The sequence below is a fragment of the Miscanthus floridulus genome, chromosome 8, assembly GCF_019320115.1.
Source record: "Miscanthus floridulus cultivar M001 chromosome 8, ASM1932011v1, whole genome shotgun sequence".
Classification (NCBI taxonomy): Eukaryota; Viridiplantae; Streptophyta; class Magnoliopsida; order Poales; family Poaceae; genus Miscanthus; species Miscanthus floridulus.
In genome coordinates this window covers 282,462-308,129 of record NC_089587.1, presented here as the reverse complement: position 1 = coordinate 308,129, position 25,668 = coordinate 282,462, and the positions used below count along the sequence as shown (strand labels likewise).

At 49.1% G+C, this 25,668-nt stretch overlaps 1 protein-coding gene across 1 annotated transcript; it reads left to right on the top strand.

The window, feature by feature from the left end:
- Nucleotides 1–4,414: 4,414 nt before the first annotated feature.
- LOC136470807 (protein ROH1A-like) lies at nucleotides 4,415–6,118 on the top strand. Its single transcript, XM_066468541.1, has one exon. The coding sequence runs from the start codon at nucleotides 4,532–4,534 to the stop codon at nucleotides 5,813–5,815; it is 1,284 nt and encodes a 427-aa protein (XP_066324638.1). The 5' UTR covers nucleotides 4,415–4,531; the 3' UTR covers nucleotides 5,816–6,118.
- Nucleotides 6,119–25,668: the final 19,550 nt, after the last annotated feature.

Below are 25,668 nucleotides of genomic sequence, written 5' to 3'. Positions count from 1 at the left end.
ACAAGTGGGTCCATCTATGTCTATGAATATGGGTCCAATGTCAAATTTACAAACGACCGATGTTTCGAGTCCTATTTTTGCAAATCACCCCTCGGAGTGGCAACTTGAGCGCTCTCTTGCAGTGGGTTCAAGGTTGGAGTTTTGTTCAACATTTTTGTCAACACATTCGTTTAGTGTAGTGTAGTTCGAAGGAAAACGACTACTTTCAGATGATATACAACTTTTCTAGTAATTTTTATTTCTATAACCAACTTCTTTCTAACTTTTTCTTTCTAAAAAAACTTCTTTCTAACTTTTAGGTGCTTTAAGGGATGGAGGTTTATTAAAACAAACGATAATGATTAGATTCGGGTGTCCGGACGGACGGACCCACTCGAGCCGCTCACCTGCATCGCAAGAAAAAAAATAAAAGAAACCATTGACGCACACTTCGCTTCATATCCGCAGCTACCGTAGATGACACTGCCGCTCCCACCCCCGTCGTCAATCGACGCTGCTAGCTCCGCATCATCTGTGTCTCCGCCCCAGCCTCCCCTTCCTCTCTCTCTCTCTCTCTCTCCCCCAAAGCGCGGCCACCACCGCGCGCTGCGCACGGCCGGCCTGGCGGTGCCCCAGCCGTGCGCGCGCAGCCCCGCGGTGGGGTGGCTGCTCACCCGCATCACGAGCCGCGTGCCTCCGCCCCATTTTGCCTCGCTACTCCTTCCACCAGATCCACTACGTGGTGAGAGATCCGATGGTTGTGGGGACTGCAACACCGATTGCAGGGCCTACAGGGGTGAAAGCTCTAGTTTGGTTTTAGTTAATTGATGAAACCCTAAGTGCTAACCTAGTTTATCAAGATAATTATGAGATAGGTAGCACTGCTCCAAGTGATGAAGCAATGGCGAAGATCATGACAATGGTGATGGCATGTTGATGGTCAAATGCTTAAACTTGGAAAAGAAGAAAGAGAAAAACAAAAGGCTCAAGGCAAAGGTATAAAATGTAGGAGCCATTTTGTTTTAGTGATCAAGACACTTAGTGAGTGTGATCACATTTAGGATTGATAGCCGTACTATTAAGAGGGGTGAAACTCGTATCGGAATGCGGTTATCAAAGTGCCACTAGATGCTCTAACTCATTGCATATGCATTTAGGATCTAGTGGAGTGCTAACACCCTTGAAAATATTTGTGAAAATATACTAACACATGTGCACAAGGTGTTTGCAGGGTTGAGATGGGTTTGGGTCCCGGCGGGATTCGGCGCTTTTAGAAAAATGAAATGTCTATTTTCTATTATGCCGGATGCAAAATTCTTGGTGGTTGGCACACTTGAGAAAGGGTGAAGAAGTTAGAGTTGAAATGGAGTTGGTCGAAATGATGCTGGCGTCGATCTACTGACCGGACGCTAGGTCACTCAGCGACCGGACGCTGAAAGGCTGCGTCCGGTCGAGCTGGCAGAGAGGTCGCCAGTTTCGGTGTTGCACCGGACGCTGGACCTGAGATGCACCGGACGCTGGTTTCTACGTCCAGTCAAACTGATGGGTCTGCACAGTCGCTGGGGTTGAGCACCGGACGCTAGTCTGCGTTTGGTCAAGATGGACCGGACGCGTCCGGTCGGAAAAATATGCCTCGGGGAGCTTACTGGAAACGACCAGACGCTGGGGCTTCAGCGTCCGGTCAGTTTTACCGGAGCGTCCGGTCAGCTTTGTAGCCGTTGAAATCTGACGAACAGCATTTGAAGCCGGTGACACGTGGCGTCCATCAGGCGATCGGACGCTGAGGGCCAGCGTCCGGTCAGTATGACCAGAGCGTCCGGTCAAAGCACGTTTTGCCCAGTGAAGGGATATAACGGCTCTATTTGATGGGGGCTCTATTTATAGCCCCATGGCCGGCTCAAAGGATAACTCTTGCACATTTTCATTGACATAGCATCCTTGTGAGCTTAGCCAAAGCACTCCCACTCATCTCCATCATTGATCCATCATCATTGTGAGATTGGGAGAGAATCCAAGTGCATTGCTTGAGTGATTGCATCTAGTGGCACTTGGTATTCGTGTTGCGCTGCGGATTTCGCTTGTTTCTCTTGGTGGTTGCCACCACCTAGACGGTTGGAGCAGCGGTGAAGGATCGGCACGAGTTGGTGATTGTTCGTGGCCGCCTTCAGTGATTGTGAGGGGAGTTGTACCTTCCCCGGCGGAGTGCCGAAAGATAACTCTAGTAAATTGCTCGTGTTATTGAGTTACCTCACTTGTGGGTCGGTTCTTGTGGTGTCCTATCGTGTGGACGAGGTTTGTGAAACACCTCTTAGTCGCCGAACCACCAAGTGTTGGTCGACACAACGGGGACTAGCGTGTTGGTAAGCACGTGAACCTCGGGAGAAAAATCAGTTGTCTCTTGTCATTTGCATTCTCCCGGTGATTGGCTTGATCTTCATCTTATGATTGGTTCATCCCCTACACGGTGGTATAATCACCCTACTTACTTGTTTACATTCTTGCAAACTAGTTGATACAAGCTCTTTAGTATAATTAGAATTGAGAGCTTGCTTTATTATTTACATTCATCTAGTTGAGCTCTTTGGAGTAGCAAGTTTGTGTGTCTAAGTAATCATTGCAACTAGAATTATTGGATAGGTGGCTTGCAACCCTTGTAGAGCTAGAGCAAGTTTGCATTACGCTATTTGTCATACTAATCAAATTGCTCTAGTTAATTTGTAGATTTTTAAATAGGCTATTCACCCCCCCTCTAGCCATATTAGGACCTTTTAAGGGGGCTGCGTGTCGAGCCCACGATACCAGCAGCCACAAAGGGGTCCCCACCGGCCTCGTAGTAGGCGGAGTCCATCTGGTCAATGGTGGCAACAACGCAGCTACCTCCGGTGAACTCCACACGCCTGTGAGCCTCCATTTCGCTAGCAGCAAGGAGATGCCTGCGATGTGCTGAAACTGCATGTTGCAAGCGTATGTTTTAAGTGTTTCAGATGTTTCAGAGGTATGTTGCAATTGTTTTAGATGAATGTTGGAAATGTAGATCAGAATGTTGCATATGTTGCAATGGTTGTACACGTATAATGCAAATGTCTGTTCCCAATGTTTCATCTGTGTTTTTGGACGTATTGTTGCAAATGTGTTTATTTGGATGTTGCATACATTTCACACATATGCTGCAAGTATTTTATCTAGATATTGTGTATGTTTTGCAATGGTTTTCAAGTGTTTTTGCAAGTGTTTCAGAAATATGTTTCAAGTATTTCAATTGTCTATGTTGCAAGTGTTGCATCTGGATGTTTCAAAAGTAGATTGGGTGTTGCACATGTTGCAATGCGCGTGAGAAACGGTGAGGACGCAAGCGGTCCCCGCGTGGGCACATGAAGCCCAGAAGCAGGCGGGGACGTGCTTTTTTTTGTGAGCGCGAGCATGGATTGCTGGTGTGAGCGCAGTAAACTGCTGCGGTGGGCATCCGGACGCGGGCCTCGGACCGAACGTCCGGGCACTGGTCTGCCCTAAGACAAAGGGGGCTATCCCGCACCCTCCACCTCAAATGTTGTTAAGGAAAGGTTTAATTCCACCTTGACCGGCACCTATGGACAAACTGCTTTATTCATGTACTCCCTCCGTCTAGCGAATTAAACAGACATTGCAAAGTATCAAGTCTATATGTTTTGAGTTTGACCAAGCTTATAAAAAGTAATATTAATAATATCAAATAGGTATTATCATAAGATGTGTCATGAAATGTATTTTCCTAGTGCATATATCTGGTGTCATAAATATTGCTAGTTTTTTCTACAAATGAATTTGGTGAAACTTTATTTTGCATTTTTTCCAAGATGGAGGTAAAATGAATTTCTCGCCAAGATCCGCCGCTCCCAAAATATCTATCACAAAAAAAGAATAATAAGACAGGCAGATAGGAGTATAACAGTTACAGGTAAGTTTGTTATGGCCCCGTTTCTTTGGAGGAATCTGGATGAATTTGTGAGAGGAAAATACTGTTCCAGATAAAAAAAAACGGATTAAGTCGGATTTAAAGGCACGCGAACGGAGGTCTATATCTGTCCAAATATATGGGAAAACAAAAGAAGAATTGGAAATAAAATGGAAATGGTCCATTACCCCATCGAGCAGACTGCAGACGAGACAAGGGAGGCGAGCCGAGTCAGCAGGCGAAACATATACACGTAGACGTAGTGGGAGGCAACCAAGTCAGCCGCCTCCCTTCCATTCCGGCCCCAACGAACCAGTCCACGCCGCTCCCCGCGTCTCCTCATTTCTCTCACTGACACGTGGCGCCCAACAGTCCGTGGACCCACGCGTCAGCCTCTCAGAGGCAGAGGGGAATGCGGGCCCACCACCGCCGGCCGTGATCGTCGAGGCCGTATAAATGGCGGCCCCGCAGAAGCCGCGGTTCCCCACCATTCCCTCCTCCCTCCCCTCCACTCCTCCTCCCTGTGCCTCCGACCACGACGACTCCGCCTCCCTCTTCCTCCTCACCCTCTTCCCAGAAAGGCAAAGCCCAGGCCCAGGCCCATCCCCGCCGATAAACACCATGGCCGCCGCCGAGCCGCCGCCGCCGTCCGGGATGGGCTTCTTCGGCATGCTGAGCTTCCGCCGCAGCGCCACCGCCGTCGCGTCCTTCGACCCAGCGCAGGACGACGAGCTCCTGGCGCTCGATGCCCTCCAGTCCCACGTCGCCGACCGCCTCAACGCGCTCTCCGCGCACGCCACCCCGGGCGCCCCGCTCCTCTCCCTCCCGTTCCTCTCCAAGCTCCTCGACGCCGTCGTGTCCTCCGACGCCGCCTTCCGCGGCGTGCTCGCGCTGACCCCCGTCGCCGCCGCGCTCGCCAGGCCCCCCGCCGACCGCCTCGCCGCCGACCTCCTCGACCGCGCCGTCAAGACGCTCGACGTCCTCAACGCGGCGTCCCTCACGCTCGCCTCGCTCCGGGCCGCGCACCGCGCCGCGCTCGCCGCCGCGTCCTGCCTCCTCCTCGCGCCGTCGCTTCACACCGCGCACCTCGCCCGCGCGCGCAGGGCCATCGCCAGGCTCTTCCCCGACGACGACTCCGCCTCCGCCAAGGCCTGCGGCGGCTCCGGCGGGTCCGTGGCCTCGCCCTCCTCGCGCACCATGCGCGCGCGCTCCTTCAGCGTCTCCAAGAACTGGTCCGCGGGGCGACACATGAACGCGATGGCGGCGCACCTCGCGCCGCCGCCGCAGTCGTCGCCCGCCGCGGGGGTGGGGTGCGGGCTCGGACTGGCGCTCTACACTATGAGCTCCGTCCTCGTCTTCGCCATGTGGGCGCTGGTCGGCGCCGTGCCGTGCCAGGACCGGGCGTCCGCGGCCAGCAACCCCCCCGTCGCGCCGCCCAAGCAGGCGCAGTGGGCGGCGCCCATGTCCGCGCTGCAGGAGCGGATCGCGGAGGAGTGGAGGCGCAAGGAAAAGAAGGGGTCTTGCTCCGGCTCCGCGCCAACGGCGGGGCTCCTCGCGGAGATGCAGGCCGTGGAGCGCGCCGCGCGCGAGCTCAACAGCGTGCTGGAGGAGATCGCCGAGGAAGAGGAGGAGGAGGAGGACGAGGAGCGGCGGCGGCAGGGGATCGTGGGCGAGGAGCGCGCGCGGGACGTGACGGACCGCGCCGAGGAGCTGGCGGCGGCGTGCCGGGCGCTCGAGGACGGGCTCGCGCCGCTGGAGCGGCAGGTGCGCGCGGTGTTCCACCGCGTCGTCGCCAGCCGCGCGGAGGTCGTCCGCTGTATGGACCTCAGCGTGCGCGCCGGCACCGCCAATGCCGCCGCTGCGTCCGCGTCAGGCGTGCCGCCGCAGCACCAGTACTCCTTCTGAGGCGGGCGGCGTTCGTCGACGAATTGCTTGCTTGCTTGCTTGCTTTGGGGATCACAAATTATTCTTCCCCCATTGCCCTGTACTGTACCATTCTTTGATTTGTACTGCTGCCACCTGCCAGGGTGCCAGTAAAAATGCCTCTCTTGTTTCTCATGTCCTGTAGATGAAGAGCCTGTATGTAAAACTAACATCTTGTTGGATTAGTTTGTGTGTGTTTTAATTTAATTGTTGTGAATGCTGAAGAGCATAGCAGAAGAGATTGTCCGTTGCTGTATGAGCAAGAGCTAGCATAGCCTTTGTGAATTCTTGTGTTTCCTCGTCGAATCTTGACTAGTTTCTTCTTCTGATTCTCATCTCCCCAACAACTAACTGTAAAGCAATCCACAACTGGACCAGCTGCAAGTTGCGGTTGACCTCGCTCCTCCCCTCCGCACCGGCCGTGTGCTTTGCTGACTGAATCTTACACCCAATTCAGTCATTCATTCGTTCATTTATTCAGAGGGGGCAACTACAACTACTAATTACTACCAAAGCTACTATATATCCTGTTGCTTTTTGTCTTTACACCCAATTCAGTCATTCGTTCATTCAGAGGGGCAACTACTGAATATGAATTCGAGCTTTTTTTTTTACTGAAGCTACTATATAGTATGCTGTTGCTTTTCGCGTGCAAAGAGGCAGTCGTTGGTGCTGCAAGTGCAAATGACATCGAATCAAAGGGTTGACTCCGGAGGTTGAGGATCGGCCTGCACCTAACACTGCACTGACCAAGATTTCCATGGGCAGGGCAGACTCTCTGAACCTGAAGACAGATGTGCAGGCCATCAAGGGGGCAGCATCGGCTGAGCTGGTCATAGCTGTAAGTGAGACGACGGAGACCTCGTCACTTTGTCACCACTCATCTCCTCTCTATGTGCAGACTAATTCAACTCACTTGTCCCTACTTGCCGGTGCAGGCCGGATATTGTAAATTACAGCAATCTAATAACTATTGTAGGATATGACTAACCTGTGCTGTACTATCTGCTACCTAAATTCTATTCTACTACTAGTAAAGAAAAGATGATTTTTTTCTTGCTCATTTTCAAAAGGGAGGAGGAACTGGATGGATGCTGTGCTAGGCTGCTAGGTGCTGCTACTACTTGCTAGCTAGCAGGGAATAGAATCTCCCAATTCTATTGCTGTCCATTATGATATGACGAAAAAGTTGAGTCCAAATGTCAAATGGATGCAATGGAATCTGATTTGACACAAAGGAATTGGGATTTTTCGATTCTTTGAGGGTGCCCTTCATTGTCATTACTTGTCCTGAATTTGGTGGCTCTCTCACAAAAAAATGAGCTTTTAACGTATTTGCAACAAATCAAATCAGTGCAGTGAGAGACAGCCTGTACACAGGAGGGAGCGTCTGTTTTCACCTCTTGAGTGACTGAGTGAGTGGCTCAGGTTTACAGTTTACTATGGGTGCTTTTCATCTCTCCTTTTGGGTCGGTTGACCTTCTCTTTATCACAAAGCTTATCAAAAGCTTCCTTCTGTATTCATATATGCCATTTCAGATTTCAGAGGTATATTTCTACACCCTGAGTCAAGCCTTCTATTTTGCAGGCTAGGTAACAAGCATACAGATGCACTTCTGCTAAAAAGACGAACAGCCAGCTTAGCAGTGACAATGATACTTTGAAGCACCAAGAGCAACAAGGAATGAACTCTTCAAGTTGTTGAATGTCCTTTCCATCATTGTCAATGCAAGAGCGCTTGAAGCCTGTCTGTCACTCATCTTTCCATCACATGTACCATGCTGTCTCATATGCAGACATGCAGTAGATAATTCCTGTGATCATTAGGTGCATTTGGTTCCAGGGCGATGCATTGATGTGCTTAGCTAATACCAAGGACTAAAGTGTGTGAAGTCAGACTCTATATGAGTTGCACTTGCACAAACCAGCTTTAATCTGCTGGTTGGAAACATTGCCCTTCAATTTATTTATTTTCAATTTCTTTTTAGTATCCGAGATATGTTTTCTTTACACGCAGGAGAGGAGAGCTGTGTGTCGTTTCATTGATAGATAGAAAAAAATGGTCTGATTACAAGCTGATTCCATGGCTGGGGTTAGTATTTTTGCATGAACGCGCCCATTGAACAATCTATACAGCCCCTACAAGTTGGTTGCCTATGCAGCTTGCTCTAGCAGCACACGCAGGGCCTTCGCGCCGGCCAAAGTCCAGAAATGTGCCTGCTCACTTGCCTCTTTGGAGCACTACCGAGACTGTCACTCCAACAAACACACACCGATTTCTATGTTTCCATAGGGTCCACGGTAGGAGGATCATCAGGGAGTTGAGGCCCTTTCGCGCCACCTTTGGAGCCCTTCGTGCCGCCTCGTGCCACCATCTTGGAAAAGAGTCATCGTGTGGACCTGGTGCCATTGCTTGCAGGCCGAACTTGCCTAGGGCAGCGAACCAAACTTGGCGGGAGAAGACGCAAGTTGAAAGGAGGTCCTCGATGTCTTCCTCCTCCTTATGGTCGCATAGCGGCCAGCAGGGCTGGTACGGCAAGCCTTGGCGTGCCAACTTGTCCACTGTCCAACATCTGTCTAACCACAGGAAGAACTTGCAGCGAAGCGGTGCCCAAGACATCCACAGTCAGTTTGCAGGGCTCAAAAGATGTGTGGAGCCGACAAAGAAACGTCGATAACCAGATTGAGCGGAGTAAAACTCATTTAACTTCCCCCAATTACGAAGCAGCAAAGTAACTTCTGAAATCATTGGCAAACAGTTTTGTCCAACTTTTGGCAAACGATTTAACTTCTCCCAATTACAGAAGGCAATGTTTCAGAGGGCATAACAGATGCTTCTGAAACTGAATGTATAAGGGATTATGGTTACTTCAACAGATTATTACTTATCATATCTTAATATCTGAAACTTTAAGTAATTGCTCAAAATCTTCTCCCATCTCCCTTAAATGAGGAGATTCAACCCCTCTATCAATTTAAAATGTGTTGATAATGTTTTGGAGAAGAAAAGGAAAGGCTAAGCTACCAATAATAGGAGATTCACTTATATAAACTTTTAGGAGATTGATGATAGGTAATTTGCTGGAGACGCTCTAACACGCTCTTCATTTCTGCTTGTGAAGAAAATGCTACACAACATGATTAAATAATCACTGTAAATATTGGCCTTTTATCTATTTATAACCCATCGTATGGTGTTTGTTTGTTTGTTTGATTGATTGACAAGAAGTCAAGAACCCATGCCATGTTGTTAAGACCCTCTAGCTATGTATGGTAATGATGATGCACGTATGCACGGAGCGGTGCTTCAAATCATCACGGCGGTGAAATCCCGCCCCTCCGCCATGTCCAACACGGCGGATGCGCCACACCATCCACCTTCAGCTGCCATGGAGCTAATGTCTGGCTACGATGCGTGCACGGAGCGGACGACGATGAAGCCAAGCACTTCCGCCAATGCCATCTACCGGCGGGCGCCAACTCCAGCTCAGCTTCCACATCATCTACTCGGCGTGGTGGATGGCGAGCGAGTAGTCGAGGCACATGCGCCGAAAGGCATCATCTTGATCTCCTGGCTGCCGGTGATGTCCCAAGTACACAATTATCTAGCTTTGTCCCAAGTAAAAATTCTCACTACACTAAATATGTAAAACATGAAACTATATTTCATAATGAATTCACAAGCCCACGGGATGACCTAGCAGGCGCCCCTGGCCACCCCCGACCCGCCGCCGCTGCCGGCCGCCCTCCCGGCGCCGGCGGCCCCTTTCCCTTCCCCCTCGCTACCCTCTCCTGCTTTCTCCGAGCTCGCTGTTGCCGCTCGGGTCGCCGGCCCCTCCGCCGCCGAGGGCCGCCGCCGCCGCCTCCCCGACTGCAGGCGGGGGGGGGGGGGGGGGGGGGGGGGGGGGGGGGGGGCGGATCTGGCGCACCCCAGCCTCCCCCGCCGCCAGGGTCGGGCTCCGCTGCCGCCGTGGCCAAAGCCGCCCGCCGCCACTCTTACCCGTCGTCACCAGTCCCGGCCCCCTACGACCATGACGCCGGCTGCCACAGCGTTGGCGCGAGTGGATCTAGCTACGGTCGGATGACCGACCCCCCACCCAGCTCCCGTCGCGCCCCTGCGAGCGAACCCACCCCGCCCTTTGTTCCGGCGCTCACGGCCGCGGTCTCCACCGGCGCTGGGGAGTGCGCGACGACGTCGGCGTCCTCCTCCAGCGCTCCACCGCCCTATGCCGGCTCCTCTCCGTCGCCGGGGATGGGAAATGCATCCGCGGGGTCCAGATCTGGGGCTCCCCGTCCGCTGCGGGCTCCGCCAGAGACGCCGCCGCCGCCAGGTGCCACCACCTCCGAGCCCAAACCCATCGCTGTACCTGCCACGGTTGGAGGGTTGGTGGACAAGACGATGGTCGTCGTTGGAGTTGTTCCAAATTCACTCCAGGATATAGGCCGGGCTTCTGACGGAGCGAAGCGGAGGCCCGTCGCCGGAGGCTTGGCCCGTCGCGGTACGGTACAGTATATACACCCTTGCTAGGGTTTTGTGGAGACTTGATTCTCTTGTAAGCCGCCATAGGCGTGTAACCCAAAACTTTTGAGATAGTGAGATTGTTGCTAGCTGGTGCCCGTGGTTTTTCTCCTTCACATCGGAGGGGTTTTCCACGTTAAATCGTGTGTCTCCTCTGTGGCTTGATTCTTTACTTCATATTCCTATACGTCGTTCATAACAAGTGGTACCAGAGCTTTGGTTGCTGTTAGGGTTCATGACGACGTCGATGAAGTTCGATCTTCCACTGCTGAACTACGACACGCGGTTCTCGCTATGGCAAGTCAAGATGCGAGGGATTCTGGCGTAGACTCGTGACTATGATGAGGCGCTGGATAGTTTCGGAAAGAGGAAGGCCGAGTGGACTCCAGAAGAGATCCGCAAGGATCAGAAGGCGCTCGCCCTAATTCAGTTGCATCTTCATAATGATATTTTGCAGGAGTGTCTGAAAGAGACAACTGCTGCAGAACTATGGCTGAAACTGGAATCGATCTGTATGTCCAAGGATCTAACCAGTAAGATGCAGATGAAGATGAAGCTGTTCACCCTGAAAATGAAGGAGGAGGATTCAGTGATGAGCCACATCGCTGAATTCAAGAAGATCGTCGCCGACCTAGTGTCGATGGAGGTGAAGTATGATGATGAGGACTTAGGTCTTTTACTGCTATGTTCTTTGCCAAATTCGTATGCAATTTTTTATGACACCGTACTTTTGAGCCGTGATAAACTAACCCTAAAGGAAGTTTATGAGGCTCTCTAGTCTAGGGAGAGGATGAGAGGCATGGTGCAGAATGACGGGACGTCATCCTCCAAGGGCGATGCTTTGCATGTGAGAGGCAGAACTGAAAATAGATCCTCCAATGATGGCAATGATGGTAGAAAGAACTACGAAAGGAGAGGCCGTTCAAAGTCCAAGCCGTATGGTAATAAAAAGTTCTGTGTTTATTGCAAGCTGACAAATCATAATGTTGAGGATTGCAGAAAAGTACAGAATAAGGAGAAGAGAAAACAAAAGTCGGCTGGTAAGGTCTCTGTTGCTGCTGCTACGTCTAATGATGATTCTGGAGATTGTCTGGTAGTATTTGCTGGTTGTGTTGCTGGTCATGATGAATGGATTCTCGATTTCTCATGTTCATTTCATATTTGCACTAACAGAAATTGGTTTAGCTCGTATAAGCCTGTGTAGAAAGAGGATGTTGTGCGGATGGGAGATGATAACCCGTGTGACATTGTGGGGATTGGATCAGTTCAGATCAAGACTGATGATGGCATGACACGCACGCTGAAAAACGTCAGGTATATACCAGGGATGTCCAGAAATCTTATCTCATTGAGCACGCTTGATGCAGAAGGTTACAAATATTCCGGTTCAGATGGCGTTCTGAAGGTATCAAAAGGTTCTCTTGTTTGCTTGAAAGGTGATCTTAATTCTGCAAAGTTATATGTCCTTAGAGGGTGTACTTTACCTGGTTCTGATTCTGCTGTTGCTGCTGTTACTAATGATGAACCTAGTAAAACTAACCTTTGGCATATGTGTTTGGGACATATGAGTCACCATGGTATGGCAGAATTAATGAAGAGAAACCTGCTGGATGGCTGCACTTCGAGTAAAATAAAGTTTTGTGAGCATTGTATTTTCGGGAAGCATAAAAGGGTACATTTCAACACTTCTGTTCACACCACTAAAGGTACTCTTGATTATGTTCATGCTGATTTATGGGGTCCTTCCCGTAAGTCCTCACTTGGTGGTGCTCGTTACATGCTTACAATTATTGATGATTACTCTAGAAGGGTTTGGCCTTATTTTCTGAAACAGAAATATGATACTTTTGCTGCTTTTAAGGACTGAAAAGTAATGATAGAAAGGCAAACTGGAAGAAAGGTAAAATTGCTTCGTACTGATAATGGTGGAGAATTTTGTTCGTGTGAATTTAATGATTATTACAGATCGGAAGGCATTGTTAGGCATCACACCATACCCCATACTCCACAACAGAATGGTGTGGCCGAACGCATGAACAGAACCATCATGTCCAAGGCTCGTTGCATGCTGTCTAATGCCAGGATGAGCAAGCATTTTTAGGCTGAAGCTGCTAATACTGCCTGTTACTTGATAAACAGGTCGCCTTCTATTCCACTAAATAAAAGAACTCCCATTGAGGTATGGTCTGGTACGCCTGCTGATTATTCATAGTTGAAAGTTTTTGGATGCACTGCTTATGCTCATGTTGATAGTGGAAAATTAGAGCCTAGAGCTGTTAAGTGTTTTTTCCTTGGTTATAGTTCGGGAGTCAAAGGCTATAAATTGTGGAATCCTAAAACAAGAAAGACTTTTATGAGTAGAAGTGTTGTTTTCAATGAATCTGTGATGTTTACTGATAGTTTGCCCTCAGATCATATTCCAGAAAAAGAGCTACAGCGTATGCGCATGCAGGTGGAGCATGTTGATGATGATACAGGTGTGCAGGTGGAGCCTGTTGATGAGCATGGTGACCATGATAATGATGTTGCTGAGGATGATGCTCATGATGATGTTCAACAAACTCCTCCTATTTTGCAGTTAGAGGAGGATTTACCTATTACTCAACGCAAGTCAAAAAGGACAATTGCACCTCCTAAGCGTCTTATTGAAGAGTGTAATTTGTCTTACTATGCTTTGAGTTGTGCTGAACAGGTGGAGAATGTTCATGAGCCAGCAACCTATAAAGAAGCTATTCGTTGTGGTGATACTGAGAATTGGATTTCTGCTATGCATGAGGAGATGCAGTCTCTTGAGAAGAACAGTACATGGGAGATTGTACATTTGCCTAAGAATAAGAAGACCATCAGATGCAAATGGATCTTCAAGAGAAAGGAGGGTTTATCTCTAAGCGAGCCTCCAAAGTATAAGGCAAGGTTAGTTGCTAAAGGCTACAGTCAAATTCTAGGTGTTGACTACAATGATGTGTTCTCTCCAGTGGTAAAACACAGTTCAATTCGTACTTTCTTTAGTATTGTTGCTTCACATGATCTTGAGCTTGAGCAGTTAGATGTGAAGACTGTGTTTTTGCATGGAGAGCTTGAGGAGGACATATACATGGACCAACCAGAAGGGTTCATAGTGCCTGGCAAGGAAAAATATGTGTGTAAGTTGAAGAGATCCTTGTATGGTTTGAAATAGTCCCCTCGTCAATGGAACAAGAGGTTTGATTCATTTATGTTAGCACACAGTTTTAAAAGATCTAAGTATGATAGCTGTGTTTACATCAAGCATGTTAATGGATTACCTATATATTTGCTGTTATATATTGATGATATGCTGATTGCTGCCAAGAGTAAGATTGAAATCACTAAGTTAAAGAAGCTATTGAGTAGTGGTTTTGATATGAAAGATCTTGGTAGTGCTAAGAAAATTCTTGGTATAGAAATTAGTAGAGACAGAAAATCTGGTTTGCTATTTCTTAGTCAACAAAATTATATCAAGAAAGTTTTTCAGCGTTTCAACATGCAAAATGCTAAGGCTGTTAGTACCCCTATTGCACCTCACTTTAAGTTGTCAGCTGCTCAGTGTCCTAGTACAGATGCAGAGATTGAATACATGTCAAGGGTTCCTTATTCTAGTGTTGTGGGGTCTTTGATGTATGCCATGGTTTACTCTCGTCCAGATTTGTCATATGCTATGAGTCTTGTTAGTAGATATATGTCTAATCCTGGCAAAGAACATTGGAGGGCAGTTCAGTGGATTTTCAGGTACCTCAGAGGCACAGCAGATTCCTGTTTAAAGTTTGAAAGAACTGATAAGGGTCTTATTGGCTATGTGAATTCTGATTATGCTGTTGATCTGGACAGGCGAAGATCACTTACAGGTTATGTATTTACTGTTGGCAGTTGTGCTGTGAGTTGGAGGGCTACTTTACAGCCAGTTGTTGCTTTGTCTACTACTGAAGTAGAATATATGGCTATTTGTGAAGCATGCAAAGAATTAATTTGGCTGAAAGGTTTGTACGCTAAGCTTTGTGGAGTTGAATCTTGCATAAGTTTGCACTGTGACAGTCAAAGTGCAATTTACCTCACTAAAGATCAGATGTTCCATGAGAGAACTAAGCACATAGATATCAAGTATCATTTTGTGCGTGATGTGATTGAAGAAGGTAAGCTGAAGGTATGCAAGATTAGTACTCATGATAATCCTACTGATATGATGACAAAGTCTGTTTCTGTTGCTAAGTTTGAGCTGTGCTCAAGCTTAGTTGGTTTAATTGGATAGTCCAAGAGACTATTGTTGGCACCAGTGGTTTTCTATCTTTGTTATGTTCAGGATGAAGGGTTGATTTATGATACAAGATGAATTTGTCTCAAGGTGGAGTTTGTTGGAGTTGTTCCAAATTCACTCCAGGATATAGGCTGGGCTTCTGATGGAGCGAAGCGGAGGCCCATCGCCGAAGGCTTGGCCCGTCGCGGTACGGTACGGTATATACACCCTTGCTAGGGTTTCATGGAGACTTGATTCTCTTGTAAGCCGCCATAGGCGTGTAACCCAAAACTCTTGAGATAGTGAGATTATTGCTGGCTGGTGCCCGTGGTTTTTCCCCTTCACATCGGAGGGGTTTTCCACGTTAAATCGTGTGTCTCCTCTGTGGCTTGATTCTTTACTTCATATTCCTATACGTCGTTCATAACAGAGGACGTCCTGGATGATGAGGACGACGAGGAGGAGGAGGAGGAGGATGCGGCACTCTCGGGTAGGCCCTCGCCGTCCTCCCTCTCCACGAATGCCCCACCCTTCTTCCCCGCCCATCGGCTGGCTGGGAGGAGCAAGTTCCGGCGTTGGGAGGATAACCCCGGTGCGGGCAGCTTCGACGACAAACTCGCCTCTTCTGCCGCGCGCTCGTCATATCTGGATGCTACTCACAGGGCTCTCCGGGCCACGCCTCCACCGCCGGCTGGGGCTCCGAACGCTGCGCAGAGCGTTGTGGAGGGAACCCATCCGGTGCCTGCAAGGGGGAAGCGGCATCGTCGGTGCAGGACCGCTGTGCCCAACGGCTGAGGGACTCAACCGTTGGACGCCACGCGTGTGCCTGCGCAGCGTCGCCTCGATTCACAGCCAACTGCGAGAGTTCCGGTGCACCAACGCCTCGGTCCGCGGCGTACGGCGCACGTGCTTGACACATCTTGGCGACCCTATCGAAGGCCCAACGTCGACACCGATGGATTCCAGCTTGTCGAGCGTCGTCGTCTTCGGCGCTCCCCAAGGAGTACAACAACCAAACGCCACCGCCCCGTCCTGCCGGAGCTCGTGGGTCGCTGCTTCAACTGCCTCGCGCACGACCACATCGCTGCTCAGTGTCGTTCCCCGATCCGCTGCCTACGCTGTCGGGGTACCGGCCATCATGCCAGGGCATGCAAGAGTGCTCATTCGCCAGCAGGCAAGCGAGGCTCGTCGCCGTTGGAGGCGCGTCACCCTAGCCGGAGTGCCTTTAGGGCACGTCACCCTGATGGTCCAGCGCGACCCAGACTGCCAGAATGTCACGCCGCGATAGGTCCGACGCCCACAACGTTGCTGTGTCATGTGCTGCGATCGACCGCGCCGTCATCATCGCCGCAGCAGCACCACAACAGCAGCCAGCCAGTTTCACCACCTCTGGGTGTCGTTGATAACTGTCCCAAGGTCGAGGTCTACGTCGACTAGAGGAACGTGGAGCTCGCAGCGTCTAGAGCGGACCCCCCTATCCTCGTCGCACTCGTTGGTGGAGACCAGCCAGCAGTCATGCCGGAGGAGCTCCAGGCTCACCTTTCCTCGAGGTTCCGTGTGTCTATGGGCATGACTGGGGTCTATGCTTAGCTCGGGGACTCCTTTGCGCGCGAGTGTCAGCAGGACGGTCGCTCTAGTGTCGCTATGCAGGGAGGCGGGCAAGCGGTGCACCCTAAGCCTGAGCTCGTAGTGGACCGTTGCTCGGAGGGTCAGCGTTGGGACTTCGATCCCATGTTGGTTGAGGTGGCGGCATGTCTGGCCAAAAGGCCACCTTAGGCAGGTCTCACGGGCTAGGCCGTGTCGGAGGCGGCCCAGGTGGTGGACCTATGCTAGCCGGTCTCGACTTCGCCCAGGGAAGTGGAGATGCTGGGCGCGCCGAGGGACTCCTCGAGCGATGACGACGCGCGTAGGCCAACGTCGTCGGGGACTGTGGAAACGCTAGAGGTGCGGCTTTGCCTTCGGTTGTAGACGTCCCTCATCCTCGGACCACCTAGGCTGCGTAGGCCAAGGACGTCGGTCTACGTTCAGTCGCTACGGTGTAGTGAACACCAGGCGGCGAAGCCACGCAAGGCGGACTCCATCAAGCAGGCTCAGTGCGTGCTCATGCAGAAGCTGGGAGTCGTAGCAAGCTCTCCCACCGTTGACTCTGAGAGTTTTGCGCAAGTACAAATCTACCTTCTAGGCACCGTTATCAGCCTCCAAGCAGGTGGCGCTTCAGCTTCTTTTCGATGGGGATTTTGACCCATTGGCCATGAACTTCGATATGGTCGGGATGGACGAGGTTTGATGTGTATCCTTGTTTTAGTCGCATAATTGTATCTCGTGTAATCACAACCACGTGCGAGTAGTGTGAGAGGTGTGGGCTATGGGTTTCGGTAATATTTGGATTACTGTAACTTGACAGTTTTGTAATAAACTTTCTACTCTTGTTTAATGAAAAACGTGCTAAGACATGATCTCGAAAAAATAATGAATTTAATTATCCATATTTAGTAATTAGTAATATAAATATTGTTATTATTTTAAGTTGGTCGAATCTAAGATAGTTCGACATAAGGTAAAACTAGGCTGTCATTTTTTTAACACACACGCAGAGAGAGAGTACGGGGGTGATTGGTTCTTTAGTCCCTTCTAAAATTCATGTCATATCGAATATTTAGATACTAATAAAGAGCATTAAATATAGATTAATTACAAAATCAATTACATAGATGGAGGCTAATTTGTGAGACGAATTTTTTAAGTCTAATTAATCCGTCATTAGCATATGTTTACTGTAGCACCCGTTGTCAAATCATTGACTAATTAGGCTTAAAAGATTCGTCTTGTAAATTAGTCGCAAGTTGTACAATTAGTTTCGTAATTAGTCTATATTTAATATTCTATACATGTGTCAAACATTTGATGTGATAGAAATTTTAGGAGCTCCCGTAGAAACCAATCAGACTCTGCTACTTTATCATGTGCTGCCTAGCAATAAGTGAAGGCAGTGTTTTTTTAGGAAAGTGAAGGCAAGTAATGCGGCCACAAACAAATTTGTCGTCGCCGAATCATATCACCTGTACCCATCCATGCTCTCTCGGCCCCTAGTCAAATTCGCAGGCCCACTTGCTCTGTCTCTATAGATGCCGCTACGGCCCAAGTGCCACGTGAATTTAGTTTAGACTTTAGAATCCAGGTATTTTTTTTAAAAAAAATCCACAGTTTCTCTCTTTGTTTTATTTTAATTTTTATTTGTTTGTTTTCTTTCTTCCCATGGAGGGTTACATTTTTATTTTATTTTCTCTTCTTTTATATTTTTTCTTTTCTCTTATGTTAACTAATTTATGTCTCCGAGTTTTGAAATATACTTTGATTTTTTTATTCGTTTCCCATACTTTTGCTTATTTCCATTGTGGCACATTTTTCCCATAATAAAGATATAAAGTCCTGAATTTTGGGATGCAACAGTTTTGTCTCTGTGGGGGATATGACCCCCGTTATCCATAGGACAAGACAAGGGCCGCACCACCAGGGGAGGTCCAACCCAAAAGATCAAGGCCTACGGTGCTCGGCTCTGGTCGGCGTGCACCGCAAGACAATCAGAAGAATCTTGAAGATAGAGAATGATCTGTTCGGATATGATAGATGTCGTATTCCTTGTAAATACTTACCATATAGTCGAATATATCTAGATTTAACCGACTTGTAACCATGTCCCTAAGACTATATAAGGCGGGCAGGGACCCCCTCAAAATCATCTCATTAATACAAACCAACAGAGCACAGGACGTAGGGTTTTACGTCACATCAACGGCCTGAACCTGTGTCTCTGTTACCATCTAGTTCCTGATCACGCGCACCTCTGCCGATCAATCTACTTTCGTGGGATACCCTTCGAAGGACTGCCGAGTATCTTTTGTCAACAGTTGGCGCGCCAGGTAGGGGTATGCGTGTTGATCCATGATGAACGAGATTGATCTCAAAATCAATGTCAACATCACCCGTGGCGACCCGACGTCACGGCGCAACTTGTTGTGAATTCGCGGCAGCAAGTTTTGATACATGGAGTCAAGCGACAGATCCTGTTCGACGCACATGGCTCTGCGTCCTCTAGCAACCCGATTAATCAGGCTTGGCATCGGCGACAAGATACGGTGGATTTTCCTTGTCGATCTATGTCTAGTTCGATGCGTCATCAACCGCGGCTCCAGGCTGCGGAGTTCGGAGTACTCGGCGGCACCACGCGTGCATCAGCTGACAAGATCCCAAGGCAAATAATCAAGACGTGTCTTACGTGGAGCAACAATGCATGCATATACATGTATGTCATTCATGGGGAGACTCTCCATCAGCTGATCGTGCGACGCCTCCGCTTGACCCAAACAAAGCTAAGGCAATCTTTAATTTTCAATCTACAATATTCTATGATATAATATGTATCTGGATGTCTACATATACATATGATTATTTCATGAATTCAACTGCGTTCATCATCACGGCTGCATGCACAAGTGGCTAGCAAGCCAGGCACGACCGCGATGATCCACAGTGCCATGCAAGCTAAAGACAGCCAAGGTCTCCGTCTGGCTCGCATATCTCCGTGAGGCATCCAAGCTGAGGTGCCTCGTGGACGAAGATGCAACTGCCTCGTCACGATCGTAAACCACTTCATCGACGGCATCATCGACAAGCTGATTCCGCCTGCTGAGTTTGACTACTCCGACTCCGATCATAGAGAACTCCGAGAAGTCGCCACCCGAGCCATTCGAGCTGCTAAGCGAGTCACCCAGCGAGCCACCCGAGTCGTCGAAAAGCTCGAGGGCCGGACAACGTCATACGTCACCAATCAGACGTTTTGACTAAAGCTAAGTACATCTCCTATATCTGCATTTAATGCAACTTTCTCCAATTATTTTCTCCAAGTTTTCGCCATGCTTCTCCAATTATTATTTCTCCAGTTATTCACTACTACAGGAATCAATTTGCGCAGCGTGGCCAAAATGGGCTCCGTGGCGGGCACCTCTTTTGCCCGCCACGGTTAACCGGTGGCCGGCCGAGGCGCCCGCTGCGGAAAATGGTTTATGGCGGCGGACCACCTTATTTGCCCGCCGCAGGAAATCATTATTTACCACGGCGGGCAGTATGAATCACCCGCCGCAGTTAATACGATGTACCGTAGCGGGCTCTTTAAACTGCCCGCCACGGTAAAGAGTTCATTTCCTGTGGCGGGCGCTTTATATTGCCCGCCGCGGTAAAGCCTGTACAAATAATCACCGCCGCCCCTTCATGTTCTCCACGGGTCTTCCTCTCTCTCAAACTCATGGGGGAGGTTTTGCCCTAAAATTTGAAGAAACTTTTGATTTGAGTTGAAGGGCTTGGATTTGAGCGAGGAGGACATCATAAGAGGTTCATAAAGGCCCCCCCCTCTCTCCTTCCATCCTCTCTCTCTATTTCCATCACCTAGAGTTCTCTCTAGATCTATATCTAGATCTAGATCAATTTTAATGGAAAAATAATGTCATGTATTTCTTTAACCTTAGATTCATCATAGATGCATGCTTCATCTTTCACATCGTTATTTCCTCTCTTTTTCATGATTTTGGACGTAAAAATCATCAATTTTTCCTAATTCTTCTTTATTTGTTGATTGTGACGGATAATGTTCGCAGGTATGATGGATAGGTCAGAATGGATGTACCGGATCGATAGAGTAAATGATCCGCGGTACCTCTTTGAATTAAGGAAGTTTATTGCTGCTGGTAAAGCTCACCGTGAGAGACTGAAACGGATGACAACCATATGTCCATGTTCTCGTTGCAAGAACCTGAAAGCCCACCGAGACAACGAGGTGCAAACTCATTTGATCATGTATGGTTTCGTCGAGGGCTACACCGTCTGGACATTTCACGGCGAAAGAGTTGGTGCGAGTGGCGGTGCATCTGGAGTGAGCTCTTCGACGTCGACGACGACAGCACCATCGGTGAATAAAGATCCTTTAGGAGCACCCGACTCCTCATCATCTTCAGCAGCAGCTACGCTAGCCGATAGTGACAACAGTTGTCGTGATTACATCATGGTGGATGATCTAATGCAAGACATGGCCGACGAAGCCGGTGACGGTGGGGATGGTCAGGATACTGTGAGCCAACCCGAGGATGTGCAGCTTGTTGAAGATCTAGTCAAACATTTTGATGAAGACGACGTTGTGTTGGGTTGCCCAAAGTGGTTGGAGAATTTTAGAGAGTTGAAACAGGCGGCAGTTGATCCTCTCTATAAGGATGGCGACGATTGTCCAAAGGAGTGCACGGCGCTCTGTTTTAACCTCCATATGTTGATGTTGAAGGCTTGTCATGGTTGGTCTGACACTAGCTTCAATGAGTTGTTAAGCTACCTTGCCACCACGTACCCAACGGCTAACAAGGTGCCCGCCAATACTTATCAGGCCAAGAAGCTGATCCGGCCAGTGGCGATGAAGCTTAGAAAGTTTGATGCATGCTCTAACCACTGCATCCTGTATCGGGGCAATGAGTATAAGAATTTGACAAATTGTCCGCACTGCAGCTTTAGTCGGTACAAGAAAAATGCTGGTTGTCGCGTGGATGCAGAAGACGAGGGAGGCTTGCGGGGTGGTCGGAAGAAGAACAAGAAGGGGGCAAAGAAGAGCAGTGTGGCCAAACAGATCTTGGCTCAGTAGGACGATGAAGAAGAGGGTTACATGCCCAGAAAAAGTCCAGCACTGTCGGTGTGGTACCTGCCCGTGACCGATCGCCTGCGTGCAATATTCGGGAACCCGGACGATGCCAAGCTCATGTCCTAGCATGCATCAGCTGACCGCCTGAACGATGATGGCAAGCTACGGCACCCATCCGATGGCAAGCAGTGGAAGGATTTCGACGAGGCCTACCCAGAGTTTGGCAAGGAGCCCAGGCATGTTAGTTTCATGCTAAGTACCGACGGGATGAACCCGTTCGGTGAGCTTAGCAGCTCGCATAGCACTTGGCCCGTCGTGCTCACCATGTACAACCTACCTCCCCATCTATGTTAGAAGCATAGGTACCTTATGCTGACCATGCTTATCTCTGGACCGAAGCAGCCCAGCAACGATATAGATGTGTTCCTAGAGCCATTCATGGAGGAAATGAAGATACTATTTGATGTTGGGGTCTAGATGGTGGATGCATCCCGCAAGGAGAAGTTCACACTAAAAGCAATCATCTTTGTCACCATCACCGATTACCCCGGTCTCTTCTCACTATCGGGGTAGATCAAAGGGAAGACTGGCTACGTAATTTGCATCGATGGGACCTGCTACACTTACCTTAAGGGATCCAATAAGATGGTGTACACAAGGCACAGACGGTTCATCGCAAAAAATCACAGGTATAGAAGAAGTATTATGAACAAATACTTTGACAATCAGGACGAGCCGCAGCGTGATCAACCGACGCAGACTAGTTGGGGGACAAAGGTGTATGAGATGGTCAAGGATATGGATCAGGTGGAGTTTGGAAAGAAAAAGAAGCCACCTGAAGAGGGGAGCAAGCAGACAAGGAAGCGAAAGCGGGACTAGACGGAGGAAGTCCCTGCCGCCGTTCCTTTCAAGAAGAAGTCAATTTTCTTCAAGTACCTGTCGTATTGGAAAACACTGAATACACCCCATGCCATCGACTGCATGCACCTAGAGAAAAGTGTCTTCGAAAGCACGATTGGTGTCCTGCTGGACATCAAGGGCAAGACAAAGGATGGTATCAAGTCATGGACGGATCTTGTCAATCTAGGCATCAGGCCGGACCTTCACCCGGGACCACCTCAGAATGGTAAAGTCGATATCCCGGGTGCAGCCTGCAACCTAACGCAAGATGAGAGGATGGCTTTTCTTAAGTTGCTTAGGGGTATCAAGGTGCCGACTGGTTTCTCTTCCAACATCAAGAGCCTGGTCTCCATGAAAGACCTCATAATGACCGGCTACAACTCACACGACTGCCACATCATGCTGACGGTGTTCCTACCAATTGCGATTAGGGCTATCCGTCTAGAGTACATGAATATGGTCATCACACGGATGTCATACTTCTTTAATCGCATCACCCAGAAGGTCATTGATAAGGCTGAGCTACCTGCCCTAAAGGAGTTCATCGCGGAGACCCTTTGCCAGCTCAAGATGTGCTTTCCACCATCTTACTTTGATATTATGCCACACCTAATGATGCATATGGTCGATCAGATCCATCAACTAGGCCCTGTGTACCTACACCAGATGTGGACATACAAGCGGTTCATGTCCACCCTCAATAGATACGTCCATAACCGCGCTTACCCAGAGGGCTCTATGATCGAGGCATACACAACAGAGGAGGCCATGAACTGGTGTATGAGGTACATAAGAGATGGGAGGGTGATTGGGCTGCCTGTCCATCACCACGAAGGCAAAACCTCAGGGATGGGGGGCACAGGCCGAAAAGTGCGCATCGATGTGGCAAACCGAATGGTGCAAGAAGCTCATTACAGCATCCTTCATCAGTTAGTGAGCATGGAGAAATATATTGAAAAGAACCTAGAAGAGATCCACGCCGCTAATGATGGACAATGCACGGAGGCATGGGTTCAGAACCATCACAAGAGCAATTTCATAGAGTGGCTCAAAGAGCAACACATACCCCTTGAAGGATGCCCTGATGAAGATACGGAGACCATTAAGAGGCTTGTGTTAGGCCCATCTAGTCAAATCACCATGTGGCAAGGGTATGACGTCTAGGGCTATAGGTTCCACATGAAAGACAAGGACAAGAAGAGCTCGGCACAGAACTATGGTGTTCGATACGAGGGCGAAGAAGAGTACACGGGCCAGAGGAGGCAATACTATGGGCAAGTCGAAGAAATATGGGAACTTGACTACGGCCAGAACCTATGCATAACCGTCTTCTGTTGCTAGTGGGTCAAACCGAATGCGGTTGCAGTGGACAGTTATGGGCTAACCACCGTGGACCTCAAAAGTATCGGCTACAAAGATGACTCGTGGGTACTAGCAACCAATGTCACACAAGTGGCCTACTATATATATGCAGAGGACCCAAAAAGGCATGTGGTTATGTCCAGAAAGCAGCGGATTGTGGGAGTTGATGGGGTGCAGAGTCCCGAACAATACAACAACTACGCAGAGCTCGAGCTTTTTACCGATCATCCAAAGAAGATCAAGGCCGTCGAGGACCGATTCAACAAGTCCAGGATGATGCCGTGGGCCCGCCCCGATGGTGAGAAGAGGACGGTGAAAGCACCTGCACCAAAATGATTTATGTATCCCAGAGACATATATATATATATGTAATAATGTAGTGGACTCTATATGTATCCCAGAGACATATATGTAATAATGTATCCCAGAGACTCTTTATGTAACAATCCCAGATACTCTATATGCATGCATCAATCTACTACCACTACTCTACTACTACTACTAGTACTACTACTCACTCTACTACTACTACTACTCGCTCTACGACTACTACTACTCGCTGTACTACTCTAATACTACAACAATCTACTACTGAATCTACTACTACTACTCAATCTACTACTCTAACTGATGCTACTGAAATCCTAAAATATTGAACTACTACTCAATGCTACTGAACTGTTGCTACTGAAATCCTGAACTGATGCTACTCAATGTTGCTGACAATCTTTACCGCGGCGGGCATATAACAGAGCCCACCGCGGTTAATAGATTAACCGCGGTGGGCAAGATAATCGCCCGTAGCGGTAAACATTTCCCGTGGCGGGCTGTTACGTTGCCCACCGCGGTTAATCGCAACCTATATAAGCCATCCCCACCCTCAAAATTCTAAGTCTTTCGCGCGGTTCAGTTTGACCCCGAAGGGCTGCCAAAATCTCACACCGCCACCGCCATCTCCACCGCCGATTGAGCTCCTCTGCGCACCGACCCCCACCCCCGTTCTCCTCCCCGTGCCCGGTCCGTGCCCTCATCCTCCTTTCCCTTGCCCACGCCCCGCCCCCGTGCTCCTCCAGCGCCCCGTCACCGGAACCCTAGCGCCGGCCATTGAGAAGTCTCGCACCACCGCCGAGCTCCTCCACGCTGGGCCCCATCCCCGAAACCCTTGCTTCGGCCACCGAGCTCCTCCACGCTAGGCCTTGTCCTCGGAACCCTAGCGCCGGCCGCTGACACCGAGGGCCACCGTCGCCCCCGCGGACCTTGGTCGACCACACCGACGCATTTTGTGCTTTTTTCTCAATAGTTCATCAGGTAATTTTGTGCTTTTTTGAGTCCTATTAAGCCCTGCCTCTAGTATGACCTAAGCAGCAGGCAAAGTTGCTATTACCCAATGGTCAAGACCCATGGAGTCATGGACCATGTTGGATTGGGTGATCTAGTCTCTATTTTGCCTTGGTTTGTGGGGAACCTTGATTTTCTGTGTGAGATCACAGGCACAGGCCGTTTGCAGGACTGTCCTCTCCTCTGATAACACATGCATGGTATTGGTATGTATGGTCATGGAGTTGGAGTGGATAGGAGGAGAGTTGTTGAGGGAGGCAAAGCAATCAGTCCTACAGTACAATTTTTAGAGAGAAGGGAAGGGGAAGGAGGGACAAGGACATGCATGAGCTTGCTGCTTTGCCTGCCTCTCTTGCTTGTCATTGGTAGTTTGGCATTGCCAATTGCCATGATGGCCGGGTTGGGGGCATATGAGCAGTCCTTTTACTCACAGCACAGGCCGTGCCATTTGATGTATGCCCCTCATCTGGGATCTCATCTGGGGTGAACTTTGCCATCCCCATCGACACTGTGGTATAGTCGGTACCAAGCCTAATAGTATACGGGACCTCTATGAGCAACAGGTTTTAACTCTGTTGTACATTAATCCACTGCCTACACTCTACTACCTACACTCTACTGTCTACTGCCTACACTCTATAGCTTGATGCAATTTTTTTGATTTGTGAAAGTTTTTTGAGATGGCTAGCTACTACTTATCCCCTTACTAGTACTCTACTGCTTGATGCAAAATGGTACTTGTATTAACTATTTCTCTCTACCACTGTTGTCTTACTACTGCTGCTACTACTCTG

Bases quoted from the DNA above. Each gene is read 5' to 3' on its own strand.
- LOC136470807 (XM_066468541.1), top strand. From the start codon at position 4,532: ATGGCCGCCGCCGAGCCGCCGCCGCCGTCCGGGATGGGCTTCTTCGGC.